This window comes from Balaenoptera musculus, chromosome 3 (genome assembly GCF_009873245.2).
Source record: "Balaenoptera musculus isolate JJ_BM4_2016_0621 chromosome 3, mBalMus1.pri.v3, whole genome shotgun sequence".
In the NCBI taxonomy this organism is placed as follows: Eukaryota; Metazoa; Chordata; class Mammalia; order Artiodactyla; family Balaenopteridae; genus Balaenoptera; species Balaenoptera musculus.
Genome location: NC_045787.1, coordinates 169108683 through 169131137, shown reverse-complemented (window position 1 = coordinate 169131137; position 22455 = coordinate 169108683). Strand labels below are relative to the sequence as shown.

Here is a 22455-nt window from a genome sequence, read left to right as displayed (position 1 = left end):
GGCGCCCTCCTCCGGGCGCGCTCCCGCGGCCGGCCCCGCCCCCGCGCTGCGTGCCGCCGCCCCGCCCCCGCGCGCCGGGGCCTCGGGTCCGCGTCCCGCCCCGCCCACTCCGCGCGGGTGTGCCTGCTCGCCGCGGGCATCTCGGGAGGACGTGACGTAGCCCGCGATTCGAATCAATACAGTAAGCGTGGCGCCACGGGTTGCCCAGGGCAACCGCGCGGGAACAGGATCCGCGGCCCGCGAACGCGGCTACGTGGGAATCCGGGGGAGTGGCTCCTCTCAGTTTAGAGCGTTGTTCTTAGCAGGGGACGGTCGCAGAAACAGGTACCCCTGGGCAGACCCATACCGCAGTGACGGTGTCACACCGCGTGATAAGCGCAGGTGAGACCCACAACAGGTGCATGTGAGGGTCGTGCAAACCCCACTGCCTACTGAAACACATTCACTCATTCAACGGGTTGGAAAAGAATTTCCAGACACAAGGCAGAATGTAAAAAAGATAGAATTTATTGAAGGGTCGCTGCCAGAACAGCGGGCTGACTTTCTGATAGGGAGAGCTGACCACGAGCATGGGTTACTTGTCTGTTTTTATAGCCAGGGAACAAAGGAACTTGCGAGTCATCTGCTGATTGGGTAGGGTATGCATACTTCCAGTGTGCAGAGAGTGGGGGAAGAACAGGACAAATACCCTTCCTTATATGGGACGTGAAAGGAGCAGGGCAGAACGGCTGGGAGGGCTCAAAGACGTAATGGTTGCTACGTGACAGAGTGATGAGTCCCATAACTCTCTGTTCCGGCGATGTTGGCCTTCTGAGTTTATCTTTTCTCTGTCCTTGGAGCACCACATTTCTCCCTCTCTTTAAATAAGCAAATAAAACAGCAATCCTCCTTTAACATTGCACCGGTCCCACCTTGGTTAGCAGTAAGGCTACAGCTCTCCTATTCTGTACAACCACTCCTGCTGGAGAATTTATTTGTTCTTGTAGAGTGTTAATTTGCGCTGCTAGGTTGACAATCTGTTGTGTGAGTTCGAGAGCTGTGGGGCAGTGAAAATAGAGTTTAAAATCCAGCTGAGCCTGTTCCTATCCCAATGATAATCCCTAGGACTGGTATTACAGTGAGGGCTGCCTGCTTTTGTTTATGTGATTGAGAGTATAAGGAAAGCAGGATACAGTCACTGATAAGGATAAAGTTAGGAATAATGTATGCAAGGGTACAGGTCCCCATTCAGTTGGCTGGAAGGCATAAATAAACATTGGATCAGCAAAGGAAATAGGTGCTGATTTGTATGGTCTAAGCAGATGTCTAAAGTGATGTTGGGGGCTTCCCTGGTGGCACAGTGGTTGAGGATCTGCCTGCCAATGCAGGGGACACGGGTTCAAGCCCTGGTCTGGGAAGATCCCACATGCCGCGGAGCAGCTGGGCCCGTGAGCCACAATTACTGAGCCTGCGCGTCTGGAGCCTGTGCTCCGCAACAAGAGAGGCCACGATAGTGAGAGGCCCGCGCACCGCGATGAAGAGTGGTCCCCACTTGCCGCAACTAGAGAAAGCCCTCGCACAGAAACGAAGACCCAACACAGCCAAAAATAAATAAAAATAAATAAAAATTTTTTAAAAAAAGCATTGATTGCTAAAGTGATGTTGAAATAGGGTTTCCCTAAATGAGTACGGGAATGTTCTATGCCCCCATAGGTGGTAGCTAAAGTCATTCCAGCTAAAGGGGAGAGGCGAGCAATCTTTGAGGAATGGGAAAAGTTATAAGTCCAGTTAAAAGAAGGAATAGTAGGGTTCCACCCTATGTCATAGTCCTCGGGTGTCTTGAGTTTTCTGTCGTCTTCTTGTTTAATATTACAGGGTTGGAATCAAAAATTGTGGTTCTGATAGGGACAACTTGGGGATGGGGTGGGGCAGATGGAGGTCCCAAAATAGCTAGCCTGTGTCCAATTGGTGGTAACATTGGAAGGTTTGGGGAAGTAAATGCTGTAGAAAGGGGAATCAAAATAGTAAGTATGGGGATAGTTTGTTTTGTTGTCAGTTATGAGGGAAACCCATGTTTGGGTACAGGAAAGGGTGAACGTATGATTACAGGCCTGGGAAATATTGAGGAATTTACCTACAGGGGGCCCTGATCAAGAGAGAGAGGATACATATAGAGGAGCCGGTTGTGCCATAGAGACTGAGGAGAATATGGGCCCTTGAAAGTTATAGTGAGGCCTCTGATGTATGTGGTTGAGAAGTATATGGTCCACTGTAGGTTTTACTCTAGAATTGACGGCCCATCCTGGTCTATCGAAATATGAGGGGGCTAAATAGGATTCAAGTTGGTTCCATTCATCTGGTGGAATGGGAATTGCCTTTAGGCCATACTGACTGGAGACAGTGGTACACATCCAACAGTTTCTGTATGAACCTGGTGAAGACTGAGGAGTCTGAGGGCTTCCTGAACTGGCGGTAAATATGGGTGACGACTGTATGTATGCACAGGAATGGAAAAAGGGAGAAGAATCAGAACGGTTTTTAGGAGGCTATGTTTTAAGTATTGATAAAGTTGGTCCGGGGTATAATCTTGAAAGTCTCCTTGGAGGGTTTTGTCCCATGCTAACTGATACATGTACTGTCGTTGTTGGGTTGGGGTTAGATTCAATAGATGGGGGTTTTGGAGGTTTATATCTTGTAATAAGGAGCAATAAAAGCAGAGTGCTGAGGCAGAAATCCGAGGCCAATCGGAGGGAGACGACGAAAAGGTCAGACTGAGGAGTTGACTCATAGTGCATATTTAAATTAGGAGCGGATGGTGTGGGTGGAATTAGAGTTATACCACCTTTGGGATATTTGAGTTAAGACAAAAATACCAAGAGGCAGTTCCACAGGAGTAGAATAGAATAACCCACGGGAGGGAAAAAGCCCAGAAAAAGAAAAGGAGGGTGACAAGATTAAAAAATCAGGCTATCGAGGCTTGAGGGCTGGGGAGGCATCACCTGTCTTTTGAAGAGAAAGCGGAGGCTGTCCAAAGGCTCGCAACTATAGGAGGCATCTGGTGAATCACTGGTGGATTGAGGATTCTTGTCCTCTGGAGGAGGGGCTGCCTTTAGTCACGACATATGGATCCAAAGAGTAAAGCCTTGTATATTGGCAGCGGTAGGGGTGGCCAGCGGGGCTTTGTATGGTCCTGTCCACACTGCTTCGAGTGGTCTCCATTCCTGTGGAAGGTTCTTAACATATACCCCCTCGCCTGGATGTAAGTGGGGAGCGGTTTCTGAGAATTTGGGATCTGGCTTAGGACTATTTTGGTCCTGGTATTCCCAGATATTCTTAAGAGTCAATCCTAACGTTGGGAGATACTGTACTAAATAGTGGGTCTCTGGATCGCCCAGGAGGTCTGTGCTTAAGAATGATCCTCCACAGATTTCATAAGGCCTTATATGAGGCCTGGCCTTTGGAGTGATCTGGACTCTTAAGAGAGCAATAGCAAGAAGGGTGACCCATGTCTGGTGTGTCTCTATTGCTAACTTAGATATTTCTTGAGGGCTTGATTGGCTCTTTCTACCTTGCCTGATGCCTGAGGGCGCCAAATGAAGATAATAACTGATTTGGAGGGCCTCGCTGATGCCTTGGGTCATACCTGAAATAAATGCAGGGCCATTATCCGATTGTAATGAGCGTGGCATTCCAAACCGAGGTACGATATGTTCCACGAGGGTAGTGGTAACCTCGGATGCTCTCAGTCTTAGTAGGGAAGGCCTCTACCCATCCCATGAAGGTATCTACCATGACTAGGAAATACCTGAAGCCTTTACAAGGGGGCATGTGGGTGAAATACATCTGCCAATCTTCTCCTGGTTGGCTCCCCTGCCTTTGGATTGGATGGAACAGCGGCGGGGGTGTTTATAGCCCCTTCTCGGTTGGCCCGGTGACAGACCGGACAGGGCTGGGATATAGATTGGAGGATTGAGAGGATTCCTTTTCCTGTGAATATTGTCCCCACCAGTCTGAAGAGGGATTTGGCTCCTAAATGGGTAGCCTGCTGAAGGTGGTTTAGAATCTTCCATTGGGAGGCTTCTAGTAAAAGAAGTTTGGTGTCTGGGCTCTGTAGCTACCCTTCAGGGGTTAGAGTGAACCCACGGTTTTGTCCCTCTTTAAGTGCCGATGGTGAGTACTGTGGTGGTGAAGGGTCTAAACTTCGGATCAGGAGAACCTGTAGGACGTTTTGGGGGGCGCTTTGGCTTCCCTATCTGCTATATTATTTCCTTTGGTTATGTCCAGCAGGTCCTTCTGGTGTGCCCTGCAGTGGATGATAGCTAATTCCTTAGGGGATTTTATGGCCTCTAATAGGTCCAAGATGTCTGGTCCATGTTTGATTGGGGTGTTATGTGTGGTCAGTAGGCCCTTTCCTTCCAAATGGCCGCATGAGCATGGACTACATGGAAGGCGTATGCTGAGTCTGTGTAAATGTTAATTCGTAGTCCTTTTCCCAGTTGGAGCGCTCTAGCTAGTGCTATAAGCTCTGCTTTCTGGGCAGAGGTAGTTGCCCCATGGAGTGGGCCTGACTCTTACCACCTCTGTTAAACTGACTATTGCATATCCCGAAACCTTTCGACCTTCTCAAATGAAACGACTGCTGTCTGTACACCATTCTGCATCTGGGTTGGGTAAAGGGGTGTCCTGTAGAGCTGCCCTAGCACTGTAGGCATGATCAACAACTTCTAAACAGGAATGTAGTAGAGGGGCGTTGGGATTTGGGCTGGGCAAGAGAGTGGCATGGTTTAGAGTGGTACAAGGCTTGACTGATATTTCTGACCCCTCTAGGAATAAACCTTGATTTTTTCTTTTTTCTTTTTTTTTTAAATTTTTGGCTGCGTTGGGTCTTCGTTGCTGCACGAGGGCTTTCTCTAGTTGTGGTGAGCGGGGGCTACTCTTCGTTGTGGTGCGCGGGCTTCTCATTGCGGTGGCTTCTCTTGTTGTGGAGCGTGGGCTCTAGGCGCGCAGGCTTCAGTAATTGTGGAGCGTGGGCTCCACAGTTGTGGCTCGTGGGCTCTAGAGTGCAGGCTCAGTAGTTGTGGTGCACGGGCTTAGTTGCTCTGCGGCATGTGGGATCTTCCCAGACCAGGGCTCGAACCCGTGTCCCCTGCAATGGCAGGCGGATTCTTAACCACTGCGCCACCAGGGAAGCCCCAGCTTGACATTTTTGGATTCTACTATCTGAAATTCAACGGAATGCCTTGGAATTAAGGACATCCATGACCTGGTGCGGAGTGTCAACAGTAAGCGGTTGTCCTGTTGTCGGTTTGGTGGCTTCTTCTGTTAGTAGTGCCGCAGCAGCTAATGCCCTTAGACAGGGAGACCATCCCTAAAGTGTCAACTCTAGGGTTTTAGATAGGTAGGCCACTGGGCATTAAGATGGTCCCAAGGATTGTGTCAACACTCCCAGAGCTACCCCCATTTTCTCATGAACAAAGAGAGAGAAGAGTTTTGTTAAGTCTGGTAAGCCTAGGGCCGGGGCCTGACTAGGGTCTTCTTTATTTGTTTAAAGGCTGCCTCCATTTCAGGGATCCATTTAAGAGTGAGATCTCCTGGTCCTCTGAGAGCGTCATGAAGAGGCTTAATTAACAGGCCATAAGTAGGGATACAAATTCGGCAGAAGCCTGCCAACCTAAAAAGGTTCTAAGCTGTTGTTTAGTAGCTGCCATGGCCAATTAGGGCGTGGGCCTGCCGTTCTGGGGGACGGAGTGGGGAGTCCCCCGGTTTGGGGCGGGGAGCGATCGGAGCTCAACCTGCTAATTACAAAAGGATAGGGACGCTGACCGCGCGGGGAGGTGGCGGGCCGCAGGTGGCTCGGCTTGCGGAGGTCACGCAGGGCCTGCTCTAGGCGGAGGCTCGGACGTGGGGGTTAGGACGGGAGATGGGATGCTGAGGTCACCCGGGCCTAGCTCGGCTTGCGGGGCGGCGCGCCGGCGTCCGGCCGGCTCCCGAGGGGTGGGGGGCGCCTGAGCTTGGGGGCGGCGGGCCGGGCCGCCGGCTCGGTTTCGGGGGCCGGGCAGGCCCGCCCGGCTCGGGGGTCGCGCTCGGATCCAAGTGGCGGGTCCCCAGACCTCGGCCGCCTCACCTGGCTCGCTCCCGTCGCCCGCTGGCTCCGCCGGCCCCGCCTCTCCCGGCGCCACGCCGCGCCCGCCTCCGCTGAGCGCAGCTACGCCGCGTCCGGCCGCGGTCGCCGCTGACGGTATCCCGGGCTCCGCGCTCCTTAGTATGGCGTCGGTCGCGACTCCGCGCCGTCCGGCGCCCGCCGGCGGGCGCGCTCCCGCGGCCGGCCACGCCCCCGCACCGGCGCGCTGCGTGCGCCAACCCCGTCCCCCCTGCGTGCGGCTGCGCTTGCGCGCCTCAGGCGTCGCTGGAGGACGTGACGTAGCCCGAGATTCGAATCAATACAGGAAGCGTGGCGCCATGGGTTGCCCAGGGTAACCGCGCGGGAACAGGATCCGAGGCCCGCGGAGGCGGCTACGTGGGAATCTGGGGGGAGTGGCCCTTCTCAGTTTAGGGTGTCATTCTTAGTAGGGGACGGTCGCAGAAACAGGTACTCTTGGGCAGATGCACACCGCAAGGATGTAGTCACACCGCGTGATAAGCGCAGGTGAGGCCCACAACAGGTGCAGGTGAGGGTCGTGCAAACCCCACTGCCTACTGAAACACATGCACTCATTCATTGAACAACACTTATTGCGTTCCTATGAGTGCTCCTCCAGGCCCTCCAAGCAGGGAACAAAACAGATAAAAATCTCTGCTCAAAAAATGGGCAAAGGATCCAAACGGACATTTCTCCCAAGAAAATAATGGCCAATTCATGAGAAAATGGTCACCACCTTTAGTCCATGGAGAAATGCAAATCAAAACCACAGAGCTACCACTTTAGCCTTCTGGATGGCTGTGATTTTAAAAATAATAATAAAAATAAACACCCCATCACCCCAACCCAGGAAAAGAAGTGTTGACAAAGACGTGGAACCCTCATACATTGCTGTGGGATTGTAAAATAGGGAAGCGACTATGGGAACACTGGCTGTTACCCATAAAGTTATATGTAGAATTACCGGATGGCCCAGCTATTCCACTCCTACAATTGGAGATCTGTGTGAAAATTAGTAAACAGAAACCTCATTTAAAATGGAGTAGGGAGTTCCCTGGAGGTCCAGTGGTTAGGACTCGGAGCTTTCACTGCTGTGGCCTGGGTTTGATCCTTGGTCGGGGAACTAAGATCCTGCAAGACGCGCCTCACGGCCAAAAAAAAAAAAAAAAAAAGTGGAGTCAGGAAGCCAGAATGGGGCATTCTTAATTTCTACTGTAACGGAGCAGGACGCTATGGAGCCTTCCCGGAACAGACACACCACCCCCACCTCCATGTCCTCCGCCTGCCTCCTTTTTTGTTGTTGTTTTTAAATATTTATTTATTTGGCTGCGTTGGATCTTAGTTGCGGCATGCGGTGCGTGGGCTTCTCCAGTTGCAGCGCGCAGGCTTCTCTCTAGTTGTGGTGCGTGGGCTCTCTAGTTGTGGCATGAAGGCTTAGTTGCCCCATGGTGTGCGGGATCTTAGTTCCCCGACCAAGGATCGAACCCACGTCCCCTGCATTGGAAGGTGGATTCTTAACCACTGGACCACCAAGGAAGTCTCTGCCTGCCTCTTGTCTGTAGAAGGACTTTAGCCTTCTAGGCCTTCCCCAAGTTCAAAAGAGTAAATTTTATCAGAAGTGAGAAAATGCAGAAAGGAAGGAAAACAGTCAAGCAAGACAAACTAATAATATTTTAGCCATTAAACAAAGTCAAGGACTTTTAGTTCGTCCTCAAGGGCTATAGATGATATTCTGAGCCATGTCCTTTGAGCTGTTTTGCAGATACTGAAACCCCCACCAGGTGGAAGAAGTTAACTGCATGATGCCCACAAGCACATAGACCCCAGACCGGTTGGAATCAGAAGGCTGACGATGTTGACTCCCAGTTACCTCACCATCACCCAATCAGAAGAATGTCCATGAGCTGATCACACACCCCACAAACCCTCTCCCTTACCCTGTCTTTAAAAACCTTTCCCTCCTACACAGTTGGTGGGAATGTAAGTTGGTACAGCTCCTATGGAAAACAGTGTGGAGGTTCCTCAGAAAACTAAAAATAGAATTACCATGTTATCCAGCAATCCCACTCCTGGGAATATACCTGGACAAAACTGTAATTCAAAAAGATACATGCACTCCTATGTTCATAGCAACACTGTTCACAATAGCCAAAACGTGGAAACAACTTAAACTACAGTCTGAACCCCCAGTTTTCTCCAATGGACTTTTTGTTTATAACAACCCATCAGCAGCTGAATGGATAAAGAAGATGTGGTGCAGACATACAATGGAATATTACTCAGCCGTAAAAAAAGAATGAAATAATGCCATTTGCAGCAACATGGTTGCAACTAGAGATTCTCATACCAAGTGAAGTAAGTCAGAAAGAGAAAGACAAATACCATATGATATCACTTATATGTGGAATCTAAAATATGGCACAGATGAACCTATCTACAAAACAGAAACTGACTCATAGACATAGAAAACAGATTTGTGGTTGCCAAGGTGGGGGGGGGAAGGAGAGTGACGGACTGGGAGTTTGGGGCTGGTAAATACAAACTATTACATTTATAATGGATGAACATCAAGGTCCTAATGTATAGCACAGGGAATTATATTCAATATCCTGTGATAAACCATAATGGAAAAGAATATAAAAAATGTATATATGTGTATAACTGAGCCACTTTGCTATACAGCAGAGATTGGCACAAGATTGTAAATCAACTATACTTCAATTAAAAAGCAAAACAAAACAAACAAACAAACAAAAACCAAACCAAAACAAAAACACCTTTCCCTGAAAGGCTTTGGGGAGTTTGGGTCTCTTAAGTACTAGCTACCTGGACTCCTTGCTTGACCCTGCAATATACGCTGCACTTTCTATACCACAACCTAGTGTCAATAGATTGGCTTTAGATCTATTGTCAATAGATCTGCAGGTTCAAGATTCCAAGTTCTCGGACATACACAGGCCCGGCTTTTGGGTGTGGCCTCCCATATCTGCTTCCTGCACCCCTGGGTCTATCTCCACTCACTCCCAGAGCATCCTTGGGCCCGATCACACCTGGCACGCTGCCCCGAAGCCTTCCAGAGTCAACACAGCACCCAGGGTAGTCCTGTGTGGACATTAGTGTGAGCCACCAAACGTGGTCCAGATGGCGGCCCTGCGAGCCAGGCAGGTCCACTGTAAAGCCAGTTCTCTGCGTCAGCTTTCCAACACACAGAAAGACAATAGAAAAGTAAGACACTACTATATATAAACTAGATAGCCATCAAGGACCTACTGTAGAGCACAGGGAACTCTACTCAATATACTTCAAAAAAAATATTTATTTATTTTATTATTTATTTATTTAGGCTGTGCCGGGTCTTAGTTATGGCACGTGGGATCTTTAGTTGTGGCATGCGGGATCTATTCCCCGACCAGGGGTCGAACCCGGGCCCCCTGCATTGGGAGTGTGGAGTCTTAACCACTGGACCACCAGGTAAGTCCCTCTACTCAATATTCTGTGATAACCTATATGAGAAAAGAACCTAAAAAAGAATGGAAATAGGTATATGTATAACTGAACCTCTATGCTGAACACCTGAAACTAACATTGTAAACCAACTATACCCCAATAAAATTTAAAAAAAGAAAAGAAAAGTAACAATAATCGGGATGTCGGCTCCATGAGGCCAGAGACCGTCTGTTCGTTTTCTGCCCTCTGTCCCAGGACAGCGCCTGCCACACAGCAGATAATAAATATTTGCAAAATGAATAACTGAATGTTTAAATCAGCAGTTGGCCTATCAAAGTGACTTATTTGCTGTGCGTGGCATGTTGATGTTTTTCATTAATCGCCCTCATGTTTTAAAGGAGAGATTGCATGTAAAATCAATTGCTGCCTGGCTTCCCTTAAAAATGGAACATCTAGGGAACTTCCCTGGTGGTCCAGTGGTTGGGACTCCATGCTCGCAATGCAGGGAGCTCGGGTTCAATCCCTGGTCAGGGAACTAGGATCCCACATGCCACGCGGTGCGACCAAAAAATAAAGATTTAAAATTAAAAAAAAAAAGGAACATCCGGCCAAAAAGGGCAATGACTGGCTGGAGAGGGGTGGCAGCCACCCATAGAAGGAGCTTGGGTGCCCCAGGCCCCCGTTATGTTTGATTCACCCCCTTATGCTTCCTGCCTGACCCAGAAAGCAGGAGATGGCTGAGAACAGGACCCTGAGTAGCCAGGCGAATTCTGTCCCCTGATCAAAGTGACCACCTTGTGAAGGCTGCCAGCTCGCCCTGAAGGGGCTGCTGTCACATCCCTAACAAATGTCCAAATAAAATAGTACAGTAAAAAAAATTCAAGCAGCACAAGGAGGTATAAGATTTAAAGTAAGTACTCTGGGTAAATTGTTGGCCATTTTTCAAAAATTTTACCCATATGTAATTTACATATCTAAATCCATTTATGTAAATGAGATCACATTATTGATGCTGTGCCTTGCTCTCTTCACTTTTTGGAAGTACATCTTGGACCAGGTTTCATTCAACGTGGGTAGATCTTCCCATCCTTTTGTAGGTCTCAAACCCATGTCCCCTGCATTGGCAGGCAGATTCTTAACCACTGCGCCACCAGGGAAGCCCTTTTTTGCCATTTTAAATAATGTTGCAATGAATACTTCTTTTTTCACTTTTCTTTACACTAGTGTCAGCGAAATTCCTCAAAATGGATTTGCAGACTCAAAGGTTCCACATTTAAAAGTTAAGACACTTTTCTAATGTTTAACTTTGAAATGTTTAATCACTGAGAATAGAAGTAGCTCTCCTTTTCCCTGCCACCTATTTTTCCAACAGTTTGTTGAGGAAACTTTCAGATGTACAGAAAAGTTGAAAGAATTTTACAGTGCACTGTCATATGCCCACCGTCCACTTTCTCCAATGAACATTTTACTATATTTGCCCTATTATGTATTTATCCATCCTTTTATCCATCCATCAATATATCTCACTTTTTATGCATCTCCAAATAAGTCACACCCTTCACATCCATTAGGATGGCTACTATCAAAACAGAAAATAACAAGTGCTGGTGACAATGTGGAGGAATTGGAATCCTTGAATGTTGCTGCTGAGAATGTAAAGTGGTGCAGCTGCTGTGGACAAAGTTCAGCAGTTCCTCAAAAAGTGAAACATAGAACTACCATATGATCCAGAAATTCCACTCCTGGGTATATGCCCAAAAGATTTGAAAATAGGGAATCAAAGAGGTACTTGTACACCAATGTTCAGAGCAGCATTATTTAAAATAGCCAAAAGGTGGAGACAATCCAAATGTCCATTGATGGATGAACAGATAAACAAAATGTGGTCCATTCATGCAATAGGAAGGAAATTAAAAAGGAAGGAAATTGTGATTCACGCTACAGCGTGGATGAACCCTGAGGGTAACTATGCTCAGTGAAATAAGCCAGACACAAAAGGACAAATATTGTTCGATCCCACTTTCTAAGCTTCCTAGAGTAGTCAAAATCAGAGACAGAAAATATAATAGAGGTTACCAGGGCCTGAGGCCACTGTGAATAATGCTTTGATGAAGATGGATGTACAGTTATCTGAGTCCCTGCTTTCATTTCTCTTGGGTGTAACTAGGAGTGGAATTGCTGGATCATATGGTAGTTCTATGTTTAACTTTTGGAGGTACCGCTATATTCTTTTGACACAATCGCTTACAAGCTCTCTTTTCTCTGGCTGGTGGCAGCCAGTGGTGGCTTGGACCTTCATGGGGGCGGTAGATGAGCAAAGTGCCTGAATTACGACTCTATTTCAGAGGTAGAGTTAACAGGACCCTGGATGTCTAGGATGGGGAGGCTAATGGTTCATGGTTGCTCCATCCTTCCTACGTGTCAAAACCTTGCACTTAGCCTTAACAGAACTCTTTCTTCCAAATGCCATATCCAATCCAGCCACAAATCCTGTTTGCTCCACCTTCAGAATTAATCCAGAATCTGAATACTTCTCTCTCCCTTCACCGTCCCTCCTGTGTTCTACTCACCAGCCTGAATGATCCTGTTAACAGTCAGAGCATGCCATTTCCCTGATTACGACACTCCAGTGGTTTCTCATTTTGTCAGAGTAAAGCCAAGTCCTTCCTAAAACTGCCCACGCCATACACGCACCAACGTGCCTATTTTTTCCTCCTTAGCCTGTCACCACCTAATATGTATTTTTACTTATCCTATTACTGTTTGTCTCCTTCAGACAACCAGACTGTGAGGTTGATAAGGGTAAGGGCTGCAGGCCGTCTTGTCCTCAGCGCCCATAAACTATTTGTTAAATGAATGAATAAACGAACGACTGGGTCAAGTCCTTTTTTTCATCCCTCCCAATCTCGCGTCTAGCCACGCGACTCCATTGGCCGCGCCCCTGAAACTTGACCGCGCCCCAGGGACGCTACGCATGCTCTATCGCTAGCCGGCCCTACCTCCGGGCTGAATCGGCACAAACCATTTCCACTGGTCGTACTGGCTGGGGAGGCCGGAGAAAATCTCTTGCAGGGAAAGGATGGAAGTTGCCCTTCCCTTTCCCTGAGAAATTCCCTTAGACTCCGCCTGATATGTGAGGGTGAGCTATGGCACCAGTGCTAACTCGCGCTTCCGGGCCTCCTCACGCTGCGGAGCCTTTGACTAGATTTCCCCCTCGGTGCTGCGTTGGTACCGTCCGGCCCTGTCACGTGGGCGTCAAGATGGCGGCCCCCAAAGCGCTCTAGGAGCGTCTCGGTTGGTGGCAGCGGTGGGAGCAGGCCGGTCCGGTAGGTCCTCTGATCCGGGAGCTCGCTGGGGCGTTCCGGCGGCGGGGGGAACGTGGAGGACGCCTCGCTGTGGGTCCCGGCTCTGGGATTCTTTGGCTGGGGGTGTCGAAGGGCTTTCTTCTGACAGGTCCCGGCGAGCTCTTCCCCACGAACACTGGAGACTCTGCCTCCGGGGATCTCTTCACTAAAGAGTCAGCACGTGGGGCGGGGGTCCCATGTTGGGCAACGCCTTTATTGGGGTTCTGGGAGAACCAACCTGTGAGGGATCCAGTACTGGGGGATCCACATAAACAGAGCTAGAGACACCCAGTTCCTGGGAGTCTCTTCCAAGGAGCTTTGGGGAGCTGGTCGTCGCTGGGGGATCCTGCGAGCAGCCCCGAGGTATGCCGTGTCGGGGCGACCCCTCTCTGAGGGGCGCGTCTAGTTATCGGAGATCTTTTTGTTGGGAATTCTTGGTTTAGAGAATTCTCAAGGGGGCGGATTTCCAGTATCCAGAACGTCTCTTCCTCCATCCCTTGCTAATTCTACGTGTCTGTCTCTAAGACACACCTTCGCAGGGGTGAGCGGATTCCCAGATTCTGCCTTGGTTGGGGGCTGATCCCCTCAACCCCATGTCCATACCCCTGTCCCCCTTCCCACTGAAAAATGGGCCTAAAATATGAGTAGCAGACTTCCAGGTGTACCGCCTTACTTGGCTTCCTGCGTATAGAGGTGGGTGTTGGGCTCCCTGTGGAGATTTTTCTTAAAATAAATTTATTTATTTATTTTTGGCTGCGTTGGGTCTTCGTTGCGGCGAGCGGGGGCTACTCTTCGTTGCGGTGCGCAGGCTTCTCTTGTTGAGGAGAACAGGCTCTAGGCGTGCGGGCTTCAGTAGTTGTGGCTCGCGGGCTCTAAAGAGCAGGCTCAGTAGTTGTGGCGCACAGACTTAGTTGCTCCGCGGCATGTGGGATCTTCCCGGACCAGGGCTCGAGCCCGTGTCCCCTGCATTGGCAGGCGGATTCTTAACCACTGCGCCACCAGGGAAGGCCCTCCCTGTGGAAATATTTAATACCAGCTCTGGTTTATCAAGTGCCTACTAAGTACCAGCAGTGGGTACTAAGTGCTCTATGAGCATCATTCCATTCACAGCAACTCTGTGATGTCCATGTGCCCCTTACGCCCATTTTACAGATGATACAGATTTATACTGTGTATAAACCACTCAGTACCGTGCCTGGCAGGCAGTGGATGCTCAGTTCATTCAACAACACTTATTGAGTGCCTGCTGCCATAGCGACAGACACTGCCCTGGCCTTGGGGATACAACAGCGAACAAAATAGTGTGTGTCTCTCCTTTGTGTCTTGAGGGAGGCCCTGCAGAGACCGGGATTCAGGAGTCCTGGGCGCTGTCTGCACTTGACTTGCTGTGTGACCCCAGACAGGTCACAGTTCATCTGTGTAGAAGAAAGAGTTGGGTCTCGACGGTCCATGATGCCTTGCCAGCTTGCTCACCCCTGGCTTCTGTGGTTTCTGATGACCGCTCTTTTGCATGTCACGTCCTTTGATGGTCACCTGTGTGCAGGCAGCTGCACTTCCCCCATTATACCTGCTCAGCCCTACTGACGCCTCTGGGAGCTACAGCCTGCTTGTCAGGTTTACGAAGCATGTCATTGGTCTGGAGGATGGAGCCCAGCCTTAGCTGTGTCTTTTAATCTTAATCCATCTATTCAACATGGTGTTTGTGGTTTAGAGCTGGAGCCCAGCTGCCTGGATTTATAACTCTTCAGTGGTTCCTAAGCAAGTGATTCACCTCTTTGTGCTTGTGTGTCCTCTCCAGTAAAACGGTGACAATCATGGTGCTTGTCTCAAAGGGTTATGGCGAGGATGGAATGAGTTCAGGAATGTAAAGGGCTTAGAAGAGATGTGTGGCACATAGCACATCCTATGGTAAATGTCAGTTGCTGTTATTATTATGGTCATTGTTCTTACTGAGGAGTTGTGGGCTGGGAGTACAGCAGTGACTAAGAGAGACTCAGTCCCTGCCTTCAGAGTTCTCATACGAGGGTTAAGACCAACCATAAGCAGCTAAACCGAAATATCAAATATGATATCTCGTGGTGGTAATTGCTTCGAAGAAAGATAAAGCAGAACAAGACCGGGATCAGGGGAAGGCTTCCCCTGTGGCATTTGCGACCCAAGGAAATGAGAGAGTGAGCATGGGGGCATTTGGGGAAGAGTGTTCCTGAGGGCGGGAATAGCCCGTGCAGAGACCCTGGGGCAGGACCGTGCCTGGTGTGTTGGAGGAACAGTGGGGAAGCCTGGTTGGTGGAGCAGAGTGAGTGAGGGGGAGAGAGGGAGGAGGGGAGAGTGGGGAGGTGATGGGGGCAGGTCGTGCAGGGCCATTGGGACAGTTAAGGAGTTTGGAGTCTTGAGGCCCATAGGAGGATTTTGTGAGGGAGTCACAGGGTCCAGTTTATATACTGAAAGGATTCTTGTATCAGTTACCTGTGCTTTGTAACAAATTACTCCATACTTAGTAGCTTTAAAGAATAGTAAACACTACTTCCCACAGCTTCTGTGGGCCAGGGATCTGGACCAGGTTTAGCCAGGTGGTTGTGGCTCTCATCTCTTGTGACGTTGCAGTGCAGACACTGGCTGGGGCTGCGTCATCTGAAGGCTGGAGAAGCTGCTCTCAACCCGCTGCTCTCACCTGGCTGTTGGTGGGAGGCCTCGTTCCCCACCACGTGGGCCCCTACATACGGCTGGTTGAGCCTCCTCACAGTATGGCTGCTGGCTTCCGCTAGAGCCAGCAAGGAGGAAGCCACAGTGTCTCTTATGACCCGCAGAAGTCACACTGCCATTTCTCCCATATCCTGTTATTCACCCAGGTCAGCCCTATTTGGTGTGGGAGGGGGCCACACAGGGCACGGATACCAGGAGGTGGGGGTCATTGAGGGTCATCTTGGGGACCAGCTACCACATTCCCTCTGGCTGCTGTGTAGAGAGCAGACCAGCAGAGGTCATTGCCAGTGGACAGTAAGTCCCCTACATACAGACCTTCAAGTTGCGAACTTTCAAAGACGTGGACGTGCGTTCACATGTCCAGTAAGTTAGTTCATGTGTCTGGCGTGCCTTGTCACGTGTGTGCATCCTCTACAAGTGGTTGTGCTTTTGTGTACTTTACAGTACTGTGTAGAGTACAGTAGTACAGTATCTTTATTTCAAGCCCAGGATGTCCGGAAGCAAGCGTAAAAGCAGTGGTGATGTAGCTGGTACTGCTAAGAACCGCCAAGCAATAACAATGGAAACAAAAGTGAAAATAATTGAGAGACTGGGGTCAGGCGAAAAGATGGTAGACGTCACTCGTTCTTATAACGTGAATCGTTCAGCCATCGGAAAAATTCTAAAGAACAAGGACAAGATCATGGAACGTGTGAAATCTGCTGTACCAATGATGTCAACGATAATACCAAAGAAGTGTGGAAAAGTGATGGAGGAGATAGAGAAACTTCTCAATTTCCTTTATTTTTTTGTGGTTTTTTTTTTTATGTATTATCTGTGTGAAAAGTATTATAAACCTATTACAGTACTCTATAGCCGATTGTGTTAGTTGGGTACCTAGGCTAACTTTGTTGGACTTATGAACAAATTGGACTTACAGAAGCGCTCTTGGAATGGGAACTCGTTTGTATGTAGGGGACTTACTGTATAGGCCAGAGGCTCAGAGAGGGAAAGTACCTTAGGGAAGGCCACACAGCAAGTAGGCAGGGCCGGAGCCGGGCTTTGAACCCAGATGCCCAGGCTGGTCAGCAGTTAGGAAACCACCCCCACCCCCGAGGTCCTAACTCTGAAACGAACAAGTCAGCGAGCGGCGAAGGGCGCCTCTCACCTGGCCTCTTGGTTTTCTGCCGCAGGTTCTCAAGCCCACGAGTCCCCTGGTTTAGCCCAAGCCCAGCGGCGGCGCCATGGTGACGGAGCAGGAGGTGGAGGGCGTGGGGCAGACGCTGGTGGACCCCCAGAAGCCCCTGCAGGCCCGCTTCCGGGCGTTGTTCACACTGCGCGGGCTCGGGGGTCCAGCAGCCATCTCCTGGATCAGCCGGGCCTTCAGCGACGACTCGGCCCTACTCAAGCACGAGCTGGCCTACTGCCTGGGCCAGATGCAGGACTCGCGGGCCATCCCCGTGCTGGTGGCCGTGCTGCGTGACACCCGCCAGGAGCCCATGGTGCGCCACGAGGCAGGTGAGCGGCGGGTGAGGGTGCGGGCTATACCAGGCTGGCTCTGGAAGGGGTGGGCGATAAATATCTTCCCACGGTCTCTGTCCCGGGTCTCAACTCTGCCCCTGCAGCATAAGCGCCACCCTGAACCCCAGTCAACAGATGGGCGTGTGGCCGCCAGCCAGTCCAACTGTATGGACCCTGAGATTTGGATCTCACATCACTTTTACGCGTCATAGAATGTGATCCTTTTGATTTTGATTTTTTCTTTTTTTTTTTTTTTTTTTTTAAATGGCTCACGGGCTTAGTTGCTCCGCGGCATGTGGGATCTTCCCAGACCAGGGATCGAACCCGTGTCCCCTGCATTGGCAGGCGGATTCTTAACCACTGCACCACCAGGGAAGTCCCCTTTTGATTTTTAAAAAACCATTTAAAACGGAAAAAAACCATTCTTCGCTCATACAAAGACATATGGTGTCTTTGGATGGTGGCCATGGATGGTCAACCCCTGAGGTCACTCATTCAGTTCATTCACCGGACATGTTTATGGACTGCCTGCTGTGGGCCAGGCCCTGTTCTCACAAGGGACTCAGACGGCAAACAAGATGGAATAGGAACATCCCTGGCGGGTCTGTGCAGCCGAGGCTGCGTTTGTATTGATATATCCAGCGAGCCCAGCAGGGCGCATTGTTGCCATTTGATTGTTTTTGGGCCTTTTTAATATTCCCCACGGTAATCTCCAGCTATGCCAGGCTGCCCTGGGGACCTCTCAAGATCGCAATCACTGATCCTGTTGGAGCTCTCCTTACAAAGAATGTTCGACCCCAAACCTCTCTTGTCGCATAAGCGCTGTTTGTTTGAGTGTGTGATTTTGTAGAACACCCAATCGTGTTATGGTGGAAACACTTATGTAAGTGCTAAGGAGGAAAATAAAGCAAGGGGCGGGATGGGGGTGCTGGAGGTGTTGCCTTTTTTTTTTTTGGCCTCACCACGGGGCATGTGGGATCCTAGTTCCCCGACCAGGGATTGAACCCGCACCCCCTGCATTTGACGCGCAGAGTCTTAACCAGTGGACCACAAGGGAAGTCCGGTGTTGCCATTTTTAATTGGTGGTACCAATTAAAGACCCGAGTGAAGTAAGGGAGTTATCTAGGTAGATGTCTGGGGAAAGGTGCTCCAGGTAGCGGGCAAAGCCTTTGCAAAGGCCCTGAGACAGGATGGTGCTGGTCTGCTGACCCTCCTTGCCCACACTGCAACTTAAAAACCTCCTCCAGGTTTTCAGGGCTCCCCTTGATGGGCTCGACTCAGCCAGCTGTTCTTGGCTCCTTGCCACCCGTGTCCCCAAGTTGTAATGACACGCTTGTCTGTGTCTCCCCTCTAGGCCATGAGCTCTGGGGGTGCGGGCCGGGGCGGGGTCCGAGTCTGGTTCCAGCAAAGCCTGATTTCTGGGGAAGGGACTCTAATTGGCACAGCTTCAGGGCTGGACCGGCTCCAGCTCCAAACCTCAGTGGCTGGAGCAGCCTGCAGGATACAGGCAGAGCGATGGGGAGGGGGATCACGGAGGAGGCGTTGGTGCTGGTTAGCGCCTCTCCACCCGCCGAGGCATTCAGGGCGTTTTCCAGCCAACCAACATGAGCTCTCTGCCCCGTTCTTCTCAGGGGAGGCCCTGGGGGCCATTGGGAACCCAGAGGTGCTGGAGATCCTGAAGCAGTACTCCACCGACCCTGTCATCGAGGTAACGCAGCCCCTCCCCCACACCCCCTCAGACCCTGTGCCTGGTTGCCAGGGTAACCACCTGGCCCAGGGATGCCAAGAGAGGACCACTGCCCCACTGGGCAAAGCTGAACTCTTGATTCACATGTAACACCTGCCCTGGTCGGCCGGCCCTGTCCCCCTCTCCCCTCTCCCGGACTCCCACCGGCAGTCCCTGCACCTGTGGGAGATCCCCCAACCCACCCACTTCTCCACCTCTGCCGCCCGGGGCCACCCAGCCTCGTCCAGGGTCTCCCTGCTGCCTTCCTCCTTCCTTCTTTTTTCTTTAAATAACAGTTTTATTGAGATATGTCACATACCATAATATCCACCCTTTGAAAATATACACTTGGGTGGTTTTTAGTACATCCACAGAGTTGTACAGCCGTCGCCACTATCTAATTCCAGAACATTCCATCCCCCCCAAAAGGAAACCCCACCCCCATCAGCAGTCACTCCCCACCCCCTCCCCGGCCCCTGACAACCATGAACCCACTCTCTGTGTCTGTGGATCTGCCTGTTCTGGACGTTTCCCATCAGTGGAATCACACACTGTGTGTCCTTCTGTGTCTGGCTTCTCTCACTGAGCATCGTGTTCTCAGGGTCCATCCACGTGGTAGCGAGTGTCAGTGCTTCTCTCCTTTTCCTGGCTGAGTGATGTTCCCGTGTGTGGAGGGACCACATTTGTTTATCCATCATCTGTTAACCTACTCTGTGCCTAAAGACTCACGGTTTGTCATCACCTTTAGGACAAAATCCCAAGCCCGCAGGCCCCAAGTAGTCTGGCCCAGCCACCTCAGGTCATCTCTGTTGTTGGCTCTTCCCTGACAGGTCCGGCACGTCCTGCCTCGGGGCCTTTGCACTGGCTGATTCCACCTGACGCCTCTCTCACTGGTTCTGATGTCACCTTCGAGCTAGCCCCTCCTGGCCCTCTGCCCCTGGTCACTTTCTAACAACAGCAGCCCCTGCTGGTTTGTCTCCAGTCTGGAAGGATCAGTTGGTCCTGTGTCTGCTGGCTCCACCCCTGCTAAACCGGGAGCCCTGGGGGCTGGGGGAGGGCCCGGCACATCCACCCCGCTGTCCCCGCAGGTGGCAGAGACGTGCCAGCTGGCCGTCCGGCGGCTGGAGTGGCTGCAGCAGCACAGCGGGGAGCCGGTGGCTCAGGGGCCCTACCGCTCCGTGGATCCGGCCCCATCCGCCGAGGAACGCGACGTGGGGCAGCTGCGGGGGGCGCTGCTGGATGAGGCCCGGCCGCTCTTCGACCGATACCGAGCCATGTTCGCCCTGCGCGACGCTGGCGGGGAGGAGGCTGCCCTGGCGCTGGCCGAGGGTGAGGAGGGGCCCCGGGGGGCAGGGTCGGGGCCCCTTGGGGAGGCCCAGTGGCCACATCTGTCATACGGGGCAGCCCAGCGTCCCAGGGCACTTGCATCCTGGGGCAGGTACTCCTCTTATTACCCCCTCTTCTCTGTGGAGGAAGCCTAGGCCCAGAGAGGCAGAGATACTTGCCCAAGATCACACAGTGGTCCGAGCAGCAGAGTTGGGATTTGATCCCCAGAGGCCCTGTTTTTTTGTTTTTTGTTTTTGTTTTTTAAATTTTTTTGGCCATGCCGCGAGGCATGCGGGATCTTAGTTCCCCGACTAGGGATCAAACCTGCACCCCCTGCATTGGAAGCGCAGAGTCTTAACCACTGGCCCACCAGGGAATTCCCCAGAGGCCCTGTCATCATTTACTTGTGTCATTTTCATCCCAGCTCTGCAGGGAGCCCCGTGCAAGCCTGTGGGGCTGTGGTTCCCCCTCCTGAAAAGGAGGGGGGGGGACTCAGGGAATCCTGGGGTCCCCTGGCACCCCCCCCCATGCCTGAGGTGGTCTGCTTCTGGTCCACAGAGCACTCAGAGCCCCCTCTGCCCTCCTGGAGCTTCCTGTCTGGCAGAGGAGATGCCCGGCCATCACCATGACCCGGGACCCAGGGGATGCTGGGTGGGAGCACAGAGCGGGTGGGTGGTGGGTTTGTCCTGGGGTAATGCTCGGAGCAGGGGGCTGCACAGTCTGGTGGGCCTGCTTCAAACCAGCTCTGCCTGAGAAGTGGCACCTGATCGCAGGCAGGTCGCTCCCAGGTCCGGCCGCGGGTCCCCATCAGGAGAAGTGTGGCCTGTCTGGCTGTGGTGGGGTGAAAGGCCCGGGACTCCCAGTGTCACTGATAAGACTCTATCGTGTGTGGAGTCGTGTGGGAAGCAACCCAGAAGCACAAATGCACAACATGCCTGCAAATAGCACTGGCTGGTGTGAGGACAACGCAGAGTACAGAAGCCCAGGCAGAGGCCGGGAGGGACCCTGGGCCTGGGAAGGAGGAGGCCATGCCTGGTCCGGCCGGAGGGAGGGCGGAGTTCCCAGTGCCTGGCTGGACCCTCGCTGCTTCTCCTGCCCCGTGTCTCCGGTCCTCCCTCTGAGCAGCGCTGAGTCACCAGGGCGGGGTGGTCCTCGAGACGGGAACCCTTTCCACCCCTCTTGGACACTTCTGTCCCCAGGCTGCCCCGCCTCAGCTCCCCCCTGTCCCGATGGCGCCCCCAGCCCGCAACTCTCTCTCCCACCGGCCTGCGCTGCGGCAGTGCCCTCTTCCGCCACGAGATCGGCTACGTCCTGGGCCAGCTGCAGCATGAGGCGGCCGTGCCCCAGTTGGTGGCGGCCCTGGCGCGACCCACCGAGAACCCCATGGTGCGGCACGAGTGCGCGGAGGCCCTGGGGGCCATCGCCCGGCCTGCCTGCCTGGCCGCCCTGCGGGCCCACGCGGCAGACCCCGAGCGTGTGGTGCGGGAGAGCTGCGAGGTGGCCCTGGACATGTACGAGTATGAGACGGGGCCGGCCTTCCAGTACGCGGACGGGCTGGAGCACCTGCGCCCACCCCCCTCCTAGGGCCGCGCCCGGCTGTCTCCCTCGAGGACTCTGCCCATAAACCATGTTGGAATGAATTGCATCTCGCTTCCCTGTCTCCCAGCCGCTTTCGCATCTTGAACCCCCAAGTGGACTGCAGGCTCCCCGGGGCCAGGCTGAGGTCTCTTCTCTGCCCCTCTGAGTGCAGGGCTGCAGTGTTGGTGTGGGAGGGGTATCTAGGGGATCCGGGGACAGGGCTATGCTCTGGGGGGTTGGGGTGCTGTGGCCCAGCTTCTCTAGGAATGAGGGGGTGCAGGGAAAGGTGCTGTGGGCAAACCCGTCCCCGTCGGGCTTGGGCAGGGTCTGAGGGCTGTCCTTGGGGTGGGCAGGTGGTCCCTGGGTGGGGTGGCCTGGGCTGGAGTTCAGGCAGGGACAAGCAGGTCCCAGGACATTCCCCAAATGGACTATTAAATTATTTTTGCCAAGCGATGACTCTCAGAGTGTGTTGGGGGGCCTCTGGGGTGAGGGTCAGCTGCTCTAAAGGAACATATCCTAAGTGTGGGGGGCCAGGGCGTTTGGAGAGCTCAGCTCTGGGATCTGCCCTGTCCCAGACACTGTGTGACTGACACAAGCCTGTGGCCCTGTTTCACATCAGTTCCCAGGGGTAAAATCTGCCCAGCCAGACCCCCTCCAAGGGGGTTGAGGGGGAACAGCCCTACATCCTGGCCCTCTCTAAGCCTTATCCTCAC

The 22455-nt window shown here is 52.1% G+C and overlaps 1 protein-coding gene across 2 annotated transcripts; it reads left to right on the top strand.

Annotated features, from left to right (window-relative positions):
• Window positions 1-12599: 12599 nt before the first annotated feature.
• DOHH (deoxyhypusine hydroxylase) lies at window positions 12600-22178 on the top strand. 2 transcript variants are annotated; one of them, XM_036849315.1, is made up of 5 exons: window positions 12600-12704; window positions 16785-17109; window positions 18744-18820; window positions 19927-20166; window positions 21428-22178. In XM_036849315.1, the coding sequence occupies exons 2-5, from the start codon at window positions 16836-16838 to the stop codon at window positions 21746-21748; spliced, it is 912 nt and encodes a 303-aa protein (XP_036705210.1). In that variant the 5' UTR covers window positions 12600-12704; window positions 16785-16835; the 3' UTR covers window positions 21749-22178. The 2 variants fall into 2 exon arrangements, with proteins under 2 accessions (XP_036705210.1, XP_036705209.1); XM_036849314.1 differs by lacking the exon at window positions 12600-12704 and adding an exon at window positions 12740-12891.
• Window positions 22179-22455: the final 277 nt, after the last annotated feature.